This window comes from Pipra filicauda, unplaced genomic scaffold (assembly GCF_003945595.2).
Source record: "Pipra filicauda isolate LSUMZ 115617 unplaced genomic scaffold, ASM394559v2 scaffold328_size813605_pilon, whole genome shotgun sequence".
NCBI classification, from domain to species: domain Eukaryota; kingdom Metazoa; phylum Chordata; class Aves; order Passeriformes; family Pipridae; genus Pipra; species Pipra filicauda.
Genome location: NW_024104452.1, coordinates 258,989 through 272,167, shown reverse-complemented (window position 1 = coordinate 272,167; position 13,179 = coordinate 258,989). Strand labels below are relative to the sequence as shown.

Below are 13,179 nucleotides of genomic sequence, written 5' to 3'. Positions count from 1 at the left end.
GGGATAAAATTCAGAGAAAATATTTGCACTTCAAAAAGTTATAAAAATCTCCTCTGGTATAATGAGAACAGTTCTAATGAGTTGGGGACAAAAATATAAAATGTCAGAAAACATCATCTAACAAAACATCCTTGTGATATTTAATTGAAGTCACCATATTTAAATATCAAAGGAAGAAAAGGCATAATAAATCTTACTACACTGGGGATGAAGGTAATGAACTACATTCCTGGCACTGTTCTGGAAAATGATTTAACTGCACTTGTGCAGCAGAAAGAAATAACTAAACTCAAGCAGTGGCAATTACACAGTTCTCTACTGAATGGAGACTTTGCAACCAGAAACACAACAGAGTATCTAATTCAATTCTGACAGGAAACCAAAATTAGTAAAATAATACTATTTTGGAACCTTTTAAGGGTATCTTTTTAAGAGACCGTTTGTCTCAATTTTCTGTTTCAGTAGGCAACAACATACAGATACACACAACTGCTGTCATCAAGGTAAGGAGAGGGGCAACTTGCAAGATGAATTATTGCAGATAGAACACTACCTTCTCTCCCCTCTACCCTTTTTTTTTTAAGTGAAGTCTTTGAAATGGACTGAAAAGTCTCATAAATTCCTGTCTCTTTACACCTATCCATGATTTAGGTCCACAGAATTCAAATTAATTACCCAAGACAATTTTATATGAGTCATGTAAAAATACACATTTTATTATGTACATTGAGAGGTTCAAGTTAATTTAATGATACAGTTTTTCCTTCTTCAGTTCCATCTTTTGCCTCAAGATGTTCAGCTGCTGCTTCCGTGTATTTTTCTTCAGTGACCTGCAGAAACATAAATTTTGTTATATTTTTAAAAGTTATTTAATTCTCCTTGATACTGAAAATCCCCTCATACTGTCACTGTAACAAGACAGGATAGCTTAAAAAGACAATTATTTTCTCCAAAATTAAACAGTTTGAAGGACAAGAATATTCAAACTAATTTCATAGAAAATACTGTGGGGTAGGCTCAGAAAACATCTTTGGCTAACAAGTTTTAGCAGACATACAGCACTTCTTTTTCTCTCCCACCACATAAATAAGTAAAATGTTTGATCTGAAGGCTCCAAGGCATCTGCTGTTTAATTCTTACAAAGATTTCCTATGTTTAAACATGCCTTGATAGTGAGTCTCTGGTTATATGTAGCTTATGGTATTTTAGTTTCATTTATCTTACAAATTTGCCTTTTGAATTTATTGAAACATTGTAAAGCTTCTCATGGGTAAGTACATTTCAACTTTGAAACATTGGTTCTTTAACAGAAGAGTGTTTGCAAGAAACTCATTTGCCATGTAGGTGTTAAACAGGAAAAAAATGCCTACACTGGTGTATTTATGCAGTTTATTGAAATAGCATTCCCTTCTATCTCTGCTAACTTCCACCTAGGTTCAAGGCCAGGTTGGATGGAGCTCTGAGCAACCTGGTGTAGTGGAAGGTGCCTATGCCCATGGCAGGGGGTTGGAACTAGATGATCTTTAAGATCCCTTCCAACCCAGGCCATTCTGTGATTCAAACAGTAGTATTAGATTTTATCCCTGTATTTATTCATAAGAAACATGTTGACATCTGTTCTCTCAAACCTGTGGCAGAAAACTTGTTAGCTAAAATCTAGATAAGTGTAAATATTCCCATGTTCATGACTGAAATAGGAAAAATTAATTTTAAATTTTACACATACATGATACCAACATTAATTCTAGAGATGAATTTGAAATATAAGGTGATAATTAACATATTAAATTATTTATTAATTAAAATATTTCTATAAAAAATATGTGGGATTCTTAGAAGCAGACAGCTTCCGCGCCATGGATGTAAAGTCTGATACAGTTTGCTCCATTTTTCTTTAATTCTACTAATTATATCAATTGAATAGTGTATGGGGTTTATTTTAAATGGCACAATGTATTTTAATAACCAGACTCCAGAAACAATATTAGCAGGTCCTCTACAACACAAGCAGTTAGATTTCTGATTTTTCTTCACCTGTGAATATTTCAATTACAAAAAATACATTCTTGAATATAATACCCACCTCTAATCATTCAAATTCTCTACCCCAACATACCTTGATATTTGCTAAGCTGCACTTAATCACTAATGAGACTTACCAGCCTCTTTGATCTTTCCAGCAGTCTGGGCCACACGGTGTGGTGAGCCTGTGTGACATGTCATTAAATGATGTTAGTGAGATAAAAAATAATCTTATGATAGAATAGACTCTGAAAAATGTATAGAAATGATGGCACAAAGCCATAATAATGCCTATCTCAGATGCTACAGACAACAATTTCAGTGTCTGATTTGCCCATATTCCTTCGGGGGACTTGAATAAATGTCTGCCCATCTGTAGTGGGTTTCTGTGGCTGGGTTTTGGCAGCGGGGAGGGGCTACAGGGGTGGCTTCTGTTAGAAGTTGCTAGAAGCTTCTCCTGTCCAGTGGAGCCAATGCCAGCTGGCTCCAGGATGGACTTCCTGTTGCTGGCCAAGGCCGAGCCAATTAGAAGTAATAGTAACACCTCTGTGATAACATATTTAAGAACAGAAGGTTGTTGTGTAGAAGAAATTCCAGCCAGGGAAGAGTGGAGTGAGAACATGGGAACAACAAAGTAGACCCCAAGGTCAGTGGAGGAGGGGCAGGAGGTGCTCCAGGTGCCGGAGCTGAGGCCCTGCAGCCCGTGGTGCAGACCATGGAGGGGCAGCTGTGCCCCTGCAGCCCATGGAGGACCATCAGGGTGCAGAGACCCCCCTGCAGCCCATGGAGGAGCCCATGCTGGAGCAGGGGGATGCACGAAGGAGGCTGTGACACCGTGGGAGGCCCAGGATGGAGCAGGGTCCTGTCGGAGATCTGCGGCCTGTGGAGAGGGAAGCCCACGCTGGAGCAGGTTTTTCCCAGGTAGGACTTGCAGCGCCTGTGAGGGACCCATGTTGGTACCACTCAGTCATGAAGGACTGCGCCTCATGGAGGAGTGACCCACGGGACAGCATTTTGGGAAGAGCTGCTGCCCGAAGGATGGACTCACACCGAAGAGGTCCATCAAGGACTGTCTCCCGTGGGAGGGACTCCTCTACCTGAGCAGCAGCAGAAACAACAACTTACCACAACCTCCATTCCCCCTGCCCTGCACTGCTGGGAGGGAGGAGGGGGGACATGGAAGGAAAAAGAGGTGGGGGGAAGGTGTTTTTTAAGACTGTTTTATTTCTCACTCTTTAGCTTTTATCCTGTTAGTAATAAATATAAGTATTATCCCCACTTTGAGTCTTGTTTTGCCCATGAAGGTAATCAGTCACTGGCCTCTCCTAGCTCTTATTCATGAATTCTTAGCTGTTTTTTTTTTTCTCTCTCCTCTGCCCAGTTGCAGAGGGGGAGTGAGAGAGCAGCTTTAATGGGTACCTGGTATCCGGCCAGGGTCAACCCACTACACCATCACATGCCCCATTCCTGGAAGTGTTCAAGGCCAGGCTGGATGGGCTCTGAGCAATCTGATCTAGTGGAAGGTGTCCCTGCCCCAGTCAGAGGGGGTGGAACGAGATGATCTTTAAAGTCCCTTCCAACCCAAACCACTCCAAGCTTCCACAATTCATTGACTGTTTGGAATCCTTGAGGGGTTAATGGGCAAAAATGAGAATTACAGTAAGGAAGGGAACACAGAGATGAGCTGAGGAACCCTTGAAAACTTCCCCAACTGAGACAATAGCACATGTGCTACACCACAGGTCAAAATCTTGTAAGTCAACAGGAATGGGAAGAAAGACTTCTTCCTCCACCTACAGTTTTGCAAAGACTTTGTTTTTAGCACTAGGACGTCTTCTGCTATTGTTGTTAAGTTTTACTTTGGTGTCTTGGAAGATTTTGAATTATATCCTGCATCATGAGTACAATTTCCAAGTTCTGCTCTTTCATGAAGGTGAATGAACTATCCAGGCAGAAACTGCACAACCAAAACAACGCTTTCAGCACTGAAAAATAACATCAAGGGTCCTCTGATGCAAACTTTTCTAGTTCTGATTCCACAACCACAATAATTCCAGGAAAACAACCCCCAAATATCCAACATGGTCCTCATCATGGGCCTTCCTTTTCTCCTGTTCTCACCTCTGAATTATGTTCAGCTGCCAGCACAGCACATAATAAAAGATCAGAAAGTAAGCAGAATGCCCTAATTTAAAGAAGGAAAACCTGCACAAATTAATTACCTTCAAATGGATTGGCAGGGACACACCCTGGAACCTCCTTATCAATTCAGATTGGTCAGTCTGAAGATTATGGGCTGCTGTTATCTCATACTGGAAACAGAAACTTGTCCTTGGAATATGGGGGCCTTCAGTAACATCTACAAAGTCACCAAACCTGATGGGAGAAAAAACCAACAACCTATGTCAAATATATTCAGAGAAAAGTACAAGCAGATTAGGTTTTATTTTTGATTAGCCAATTCCAATCAACAAAAAGAAAATCCACACAATTACCAAACCAAGTCTAAACAAATACCCATTCAGCATTTATAGGTTTCCTGAATAAAAAGTACAGGTCACACTATTTCCTTAAATGAACTTAGGAAATTTAAACCTCAAGTCTAGGGAAGGATCCTTGGTTTAGCAAATCTTTGATGCCATGTTGGCCCTAAAACTGGGATAACTCTGTCATTCACCAGAAAAAGATTTGTCTGCAAGATCACTCATTTTCCACAGTACAGTGTTTACAACCTGCACAGTTGGGTTTTTTTCAAGACCTGAAAGGTCCTGAAAAACTGCAAATCAATTAAGAAAAGTGAGATACAGAAAGATGTACAGCATACAAATACTCAGAACAAACCTCTCCCAGAAATCAAAAGGTAAGCCCATTTTCCCTATTATTGAGCAAACGAGAGTGGGAGAAAGGAGAGAACAACAGACACAAAATTGTTCTAAAATTTCAAGAACCATCACTGCAAAGACATTTGTTCCTTCAGAGAGATTTGGACTCCAAAATCAAAGGTACAACAATTTAGACATCTAGAAAATGGAATATCCTACACTAGCCTGAGCTAGAGAGAAATTCTTTTAATTGCCTGAGATACAATACAAGCTTCCTGCCTCCAGCTTAAGAACTTTCTGTATCCCAGGAGGCTGTTTTATTCTCACCTCCACCATTACAAGGCAGTAGCTTGCCAGTTAGGAAGACCTTGACAACTTTAGAAGAAAAATCCACCATACAATGCTAACTCTTGTTTACAAACAAGTATTTGGCTTGCATGTTATTTAACCTGCCAAGCTCTAGAGGTTTATTTAGATTTCATGTAAAAGCATTGAAAGCAGTGAGACTGCTCTGGCAATTACTACCTTTAACATAACAAGAAATAGAAATGTAGTATCACATAGTATCACAAAATAATGGTTATCAAAAAGAAACAAACCAACCACACCAAACAACCCTAGACAGACCACAGAACAGCGATGAATACAAGTGATTCTTAAATTTAAAACCATCGTAAGTAACTTACTCTTCTCACTTGCAGAGAGTACTTGCAATATGATCAAATCTTTCAGTGAATCATTACAGAATGAGAGTTCAGTTTTGCTCACCTGTGTAACGTTACAATTCCTTCCATATTCTGGGAAGCTTTTTGTTCTATCACCTCCATTTTGTATCTGAACAAGACAAAAAAAATATTTAAAAAATCCTCATTTTTAGCACCCAGTTCTTTTGAGAATACTTCAGAAACCAATTTAAGGAGCACCCTGAAAAATGTTTGTATTTATGTGAGCTTTGAGATAGGTTTAAATTCCTAATGACAACATGTATTGTTGTAGGTCCCTTGCTACTGAAACAGTCCATTCGTCTATTCCACACATATGGTATAGGAGGGCGGTGCTCCCTCAACAGAGGGAGATCAAATTCGGGAAGACCAAATGAATCTACTGCTTCAAAGAAAAATAAGAGTTTTTCAAGTCACATGCAAAACTAGAAGACACCATCAGATCACCTACACTGATTTTATGCAATGTGTGGCCCTCAACAGCTGGTCACCTTCAATACAGCAAGGTGTTGTCTGTGCTTTCTACACACAATGCCTAAAGCTACTATCAAAAGTCACCACCCACCTGCTGCCAATGCCAACATAGTGAAGAGATGCTGGTCTATATGTCACATTAATATCAACTTCAGCATTAAGCTAAAAAACTTGCTATTTTTGCGACTTTAGCTTTGGCACAGTTTTATTTTGGTCCACAAAATTATAAATTATTTATCATTCCTCCCCCCACATCTCTCCAACTCCTCCAGCCAAAAGCTGTGGACCAAAGATTTCTTTTTCCCAAAACATTGCTAAAGTGGTTTTTTTTCAGCATAGAATGGAGTGTTTTGAACAAGACTGTTTTTGTAGCACAGACCAGAGTATTTTAGCCATATCTCCTCTGCAGAGCTCAAAATCTGCATTTCACCAAATCTTCATTTGAAGATACCGAGACACAAGAAACCTCCTTCTCTTTAAATATGAAAGCCTTTCAGTAAAGGCTGAGAAACTACCACGTCAAGGTTAACCACCAGAGCTTCAGTTTAATAGCAGAGAAACCTTGAAGCTCACTAGTGAACAAAAGCAGTCTTACAGTCTTTCAGTTTGTCACAAAACTACATCCAGTAAAGGGGCCAGGTGTTGACCTCTGGAGAGAACATTAAAAATTAAATAAGTTAGCGTGACAAAAACGGAGACAGGCTGATTTGGAGCAGTGGGAAAAGTACCTTCTCACTTCACCTGTCACACCTTATTTCAGATTTACAAAACCAAGCAGAGATTTGAATTGATTTCTAATTGCCTTTTTGAACCAAAGGCAACTTCAGATACTTGCCTGTTATGCTGAAACATTTCTCGTGCTACTTTTGCTTCGACAAGCAGTGTTTCAAAGGGCAGGTCTTGATAGATTAGCTTTTTGGCATCTCTTGTAAGAGAACGGAAGTTTTCCTAAAAACAGGGCATATAAAACTGTAACCACTGTTTCTCAGCTGTAGTGAATGGATAAAGCACAGCAAACACTAAATTTTAGTCAAAACAACAAAGATCATCTACTATAAATCCTAAATACATATTTCTATAGATCATCACTGTTTAAATGGACTGATTCAATGTCCAATCAAACCAATAGGCATTTGTCCACTGGAAACAACACACAGTAATTAAACTTCTCAGGTTTTCCCTACATGATATATACACATACAGTCTTGCTACTGCTAAATATTCATCTGTATATCTTGTTTCCCAGAGTGGTGACGTCACTTGTAAATGTCCTCTACTTGGATTGAATCAAAGGGAAAAAAAAAAGATACTGAATATTTGATAGAAATTGGTCACCTTGGTCCAGAATCTGAAGTTCTGCAGAACTCAGATTTACTGATAAATAAATAGATTGTTATGAGGAGAAATTACATTTATAATGTAATGTAGAAAATATTTTTAGGTAAGTTACTTCAGCTACAAGATCATGTTGAAGAGAAATTCTCCATTTTACCAATATTGCTTTATTAGCCACACACACTTCTGTTGGTATTTGGGCACAAGAACAAGAATAGGCACCAGACGAGTAAAACACTTGTCATTCCAAATAGGTCTGAGATTTCGAAGGTTAGATTATTAGATTTACTGCAGAGCATGAAATATAAGCAAGTTATCAATGGGAGCTTCAGCTCAATGTGCTCATAGCTCTTGTTTAACAACAAACTGATTCTGCTGTAAAACCACCAGCTGAAAATACACATCTTACACACATTTTCACTTTTGGAGGGTTCTACTCACACAAAGACTGTGGTTGCATCTACATTACCAGGCAGGAGAGGCTGAGGAGGACCAGGTCTGCACAGTAACAGAGATGGCACAGAGGTCCCAACAGCTACATCAACTGTTTCTGAAATTTATTTCAGACTAGAACCTACTCTAGCCCCAGAGACCTAAAACCTGTAAGCATCTGGAGGACAGCTTAAGGTTTAGTTTCATCTGAAAGGAACTCTGAGAGCACCCTGCAACACAGCCAGTGCATTGTAAATGCACAGATCAGCTCCCAAAGGGAACTCCTGATGTGTAGATACACCCATCAAAAAGAAGAAAAAACCTCTATGCCCTCTCCCCCATTAAAAAACAACCACTGGACAAGGACACAAGCTATACAACTTTTCAGGAAAGAAAAGTGCTTACATTTGTTGGTTTCCATTCATTCAGTCTGCTGTCCAAAAGTACATCATAACAGAAAGCTCCAGAGATCACTGCAATTCCAACCCAAAAATATTAATGTTTGTAATAAAGTGTGTATTTCACTGTCACATTATAGTCTTATAGCAAAATGACTGAGAAGAAAAATAGAGTTATCTCAAGAAATTCATCATAAAATAAAATTTTCAGCTGTGATTATACAATAAGAAGGCAGAATAAACCTCTATAATTTTAATTTCACTGAATGACAAAGTAATTTGAAATGGGTCAGTAAAATAGCACCCCGTTAAAGAGGGGGAAAAATATACTGCTTAACAAAACTGCATCTAACACTGGGGAAAAAAAAACACAAAAACACACACTTTGAAAATACTTCACATTTTTCCTTTGCAAGCATCATATACTAAATTTGAACAACTAAATTATGAAGACAAATTTACTGCATAGAGAAATCAGACATTATTAGAGCTGAAGTAAAATGTTTTACCATGACACAAGCATGACACAAATTTCTGATAAAGGCAACACAAATTTCTGTGGTAGTTGTTACAACACTCTTTATTTATATTTATTCAGTTACTGCCATTTAGAAATTAAATCTTTGAACCCAGTAATCTCACACTATTTCTACACATACAGTATTACAATATAGCTCTCAGTATAGCCAAGATTATTCCAAATTCTGGCAGAACTGAAATATCCATCTGTACTTACCAATCAAGACAAATGCTGGAATTGTTAAAAAGAGAATCAGTTACAGGATTCCACCTGTAAGGACCAGCAGCCAACCTTCTTATATATCAAATGCATAACCATGCAGGCTTTGCTATTGAAACAAAGCGTTGTGCATTTTCTCACTTTCCTAAATCTTAAATCAGGTCACAGATGAGTAGATGTTGTTGCTAACCCTGTTTGTACTTCAATAATCTTCCAATTTGGTGTAGAGATTGTCATTTTTAGTAACTCAAGTGCTCACAAGGTTATGCAGTTATTAGAGCAAATTTCACAGAAACACATCACATCTAGAAACCCTACTCATGTCACTTCACAAAACAGAGGTTGAGGTACTCACTTCAGCTATGAAATCCTAAGTGGTCTGAAACGTGGACCAATTTTCTGTACATTAATAATGAAATTGTTTTTAGTGTGATTACTATAAATTAAAGGCAACAGCAACACCATGTAATACACACAGCAATGAGAAGCACCATCAATCATTGGGAAAGGAGCCTCTGATTTATTGATAACTTTGCTTATTAAACATTCACTTAAGAAGCAGCAAAAGACAATGAACATAGAACACTTCTATCACCTGGCACTTCTGGAGCTTTAACGAGGCTCACGGAGTACTCGTCCTTGAATGCCCGCTTCAGCACGCACGCCATGATCATGGCACAGGAACGCCAATACGCCTGCAAAGGGAATTTCAAAACATGCATTCATTACCTAGAAGCTAACAAGCCACAGCAGGTGAATATCAGCTAATTATTCCAAAAGAATACCATAATTTAACTGAATGATGCACAAACTTAGCTGTCTACCCAAGCGTTCCATCCCTGGAAGCGTCCAAGGTTGGATGGGGCTTGGAGCAACCTGGTCTAATGAAAGACCTCCTCTCCTTCCACGGCAGGAGGTTGGAACTGGATGATCTTTAAGGTCCCTTCCAACCCAAACCATTCTATGATTCTATGATTACTTTCTTTAGTATTTAAACTTCTGTTTAGAGATGATGCTCCAGACAGAATCAAATCAAAACAAAAGTGCACATAGAAAGCAATCCAGATGTTTCCCTGGAGATAAGTCTGAAATCACAGAATAATGCAACAATATAGGTTGAAAGGGATGCCAGCACATCACATAGCCCACACACTGGTCTAATGACAACCTAATAATGCACCAACTAGCCATTAAAAATATCTGAACTTTCATGACAACAAAGTTCAAGAAAGCAGACAGACATGGAACTGAAGGGGGCACGCAGAATCAAGTGGTCATAATCAGGGACACCTGCAATGAGATAAGAGACAGACAACCAGGGTCACCTATAATGGAATAACATACTGACTTACCTTGTTTACTTCCTCTGGATCTTCATCTTTGAAGGTAAGGAACTGAATTTCACATGATTTGGTCAAGGGTCTGTACATATCCCAGACTTCTCCATCCACAAGAGCCAAAACTGATTTCTTGCAATGCCATTCACTTAAATCTAAAGAAAGTAAAAAAACCCAAAAGTATTACACAGTTTTAACCATATTTCTCAGGATCAGTTCAGACCCCCACATTTGTAACTACAAACTGCAAGTTTCACTTCTGTAAATGACTTGGGAAGATCAGCTGTTAACAGATCCTCCAAAAATTAACTCAGTTCCTAGTTCACTTGGCAGCACAACATTCAGCATGAGGGGCACAGTGTTAGCTCAGGAGCCCACCCACTTACGCATGGCACAGTTGTAGGGTGTAGACAGAGCCTTGTTCATGACAAACACGGTGCCAGGGTGTGACTTCCCAGTGTACTTCACCTCGATTTTCTCAATCCGTGGGTGGAGAGACAACTGTCTTTCCTTCTCTTTGGTGAAGAGCTCATTACGCATCTGAACCACCTCCTCGGGCACCAGCCGAGACACGGCCGGCGTGGAGAGGAACCCTGGGAGAAGGAGAGACCCAGCGTGAGCAACAATCCTGGAGTAAGCAATCCTGGAGTAGGCCCAGTGGAGGGCAACAAGGACAACTCGGAGACTGGAACATCTCTCTTATGAGGAAAGGCTGAAAGAATCAGGCCTGTTCAGCCTGGAGAAGAAACGACTGAGAGGGGACCTCATCAGTGTCTGTCAGTGTCTGCAGGGAGGTGTCAGGGCATGGCCCAGGCTCTGCTCGGTGGTGCTGAGCAATGGGACAAGAGACAATGAGCAGAAACTGATGCTCAGGAAGTTCCACCTGAACATGAGGAAGAACTTCTTTGCTATGCAGTGACCGAGCACTGGAACAGATCACCCAAAGACAGTGTGGAGTCCCCCTCACTAGAGATATTCCAGAACTGTCTGGACAGAATCCTGAGCAATGGATCCTGCTTGAGCAGGAAGGTTGGACCAGATATCTACTGTGGTCCCTTCCAACACAATCTATTCTGTGTGACCCATTCTGAGTTTTCAGAGCCTCTTTATAAGCTGTTGTCTTCTAAAAAAGGGAAAAAGGAAGACTGTGCTGCCAATCACCCACATGTCTGTCTCAATCTGCACAGGGTGAGCACTTCAGCAGCTCCAGCGAGTGACCACGCTCGGTCCCTGCAGTCCCTGCACAAAGCTACAACACAGGACTCTGAGGAGCAAAAGATGATGTCTCAAGTATCTCTCTCATGACAAGAGACTGTGGGAGCTGGGCCTCTTTAGTCTGGAGAAAACTGAGAGAGGATCTCATTAATGTATATAAGTATCTCAAAGGCTGGTGCCAAGAGGATGCTACCAGACTCTTTTCAGGGGTGCCCAGCAACAGGACAAGGAGCAATGGCCATAAACTAAAACACAAGAAGTTCCACCTCAACACGAGGAAGAACTTCTTTATACTGAGGGTGGCAGAGCACTGGAACTGCCGAGGGAGGGCAGGGTGTCTCCCTCTCTGGAGACATTCCAAGCCCACCTGGACGCGTTCCTGTGTCACCTGCTCTAAATGACCCTGCCTTGGGAAGGGTTGGACTGGATGATCTCCAACATTCTGTGATTCTGTAAAAAGGTTAATGTCGCTCCCTGGCTGCAAAGGGCCTTCCCTCAGACAGCCCGACTCCCCTGCGGCCTCTCCAGGGCACCTCAGCCCCTCAAGACACCCCCGCAGGACGAGCCTGAGCCCGAGCTCGCCCCAGCCCTGCACTCCAGGCTCCCATCCCAGCTCCTCCCTGCACTCCCGGTTCCCCCCCGGCTCCCTCCCGCACTCACGGCTCCCGTTCCGGCTCCCGGCCCGCAGCCCGCGGCCAGCCCAGGGCCCCGCCATGTTGTCGCCGCCGCGGTGCCTCTTCCCCCGGGCTCGGCCGGAAACAGCGGCCGCTCTCGCGTGGTTCCGCCGGCGCTCCGCCCGCGGCCGGCAGGCGGCGGGAGCTGCCGATGGCGCTGTCACCGCTCCCTCCGGAGGGCCCGGGATAAAACAGTCGTGGAATACATCCTGGTTTGGAAGGGACCCACAGGGATCATCGCAGGATGATTCTCTCATCCTGGTGGGTGAGAGGCTGGACATGACCCAGCCGTGTGCACTGGGAGCCCAGAAACCCCCCGTGTCCTGGGCTGCATCCAAAGCAGTGTGGGCAGCAGGGGAGGGAGGGGATTCTGCCCCTCTGCTCTGCTCTGGTGAGACCCCACCTGCAGTGCTGCCTCCAGCTCTGGGGTCCCCAGCACAGGAAAACATGGAGCTGTTGGAGTGAATCCAGAGGAGGCCACCAAGTTGATTAGAGGGATGGAGCACTTCTATAAGGACAGGCTGAGAGTTGGGATTGCTCATCCTGGAAAAGAGAAGGCTTTGGGGTGACCAAATTATGCCCTTCCAGTATCTGAAGGGAACAGGAAAGAGGGGGCAAGACTTTTTACAAGAGCCTGTAGTGACAGGACAAGGGGGAATGAGTTCAAACTGAGTGGATTTAGATTTGCTATTAGGAAGAAATTTTTCCCTGTGAGGGTGGTGAGGTACTGGAACAGGTTGCTCAGGGAAGCTGTGGCTGTCCCATCCCTGGCAGTGTTCAAAGTCAGGTTGGATGAGGCTCTGAGTAACCTGGTCCAGTGAGAGGTGTCTCTGTCCACGGCAAGGGGTTGGAAAAAGATGATCTTTAAGGTCCTTTCCAACCCAGGCCATTCTATGATTCTATGATTCTGTTATCAGAGTCCAAGTCCTGGCCCTGCACAGGACAGCCCCAAGAATCCCATCATGTGCCTGAGAGAAAGGTTGTGGAATCACACCATGATTGCTCAGAG

The 13,179-nt window shown here is 42.0% G+C and overlaps 1 protein-coding gene across 1 annotated transcript; it reads right to left on the bottom strand.

Annotated features, from left to right (window-relative positions):
• Positions 1-684: 684 nt before the first annotated feature.
• MRPL39 (mitochondrial ribosomal protein L39) lies at positions 685-12,211 on the bottom strand. Its single transcript, XM_027744262.2, has 10 exons — positions 12,157-12,211; positions 10,668-10,874; positions 10,297-10,436; positions 9,540-9,639; positions 8,213-8,280; positions 6,876-6,988; positions 5,613-5,678; positions 4,245-4,398; positions 2,160-2,207; positions 685-830 (listed from the first exon to the last, which is right to left on the bottom strand). Exons 1-10 carry the CDS (start codon positions 12,209-12,211, stop codon positions 741-743), a joined length of 1,041 nt encoding a protein of 346 aa, XP_027600063.1. The 3' UTR covers positions 685-740.
• Positions 12,212-13,179: the final 968 nt, after the last annotated feature.

What these genes read in the sequence shown, in the direction of transcription:
- MRPL39 (XM_027744262.2), bottom strand. Translation starts at nt 12,211, where the DNA reads ATGGCGGGGCCCTGGGCTGGCCGCGGGCTGCGGGCCGGGAGCCGGAAC. An exon ending in CGGGAGCCGGAACGGGAGCC is followed by an intron (nt 10,875 to 12,156) that starts GTGAGTGCGGGA and finishes TCCTTCTCCCAG; the next exon opens with GGTTCCTCTCCACGCCGGCC. An exon ending in GAAATGTTTCAGCATAACAG is followed by an intron (nt 5,679 to 6,875) that starts GCAAGTATCTGA and finishes TGTCTTGTTCAG; the next exon opens with ATACAAAATGGAGGTGATAG.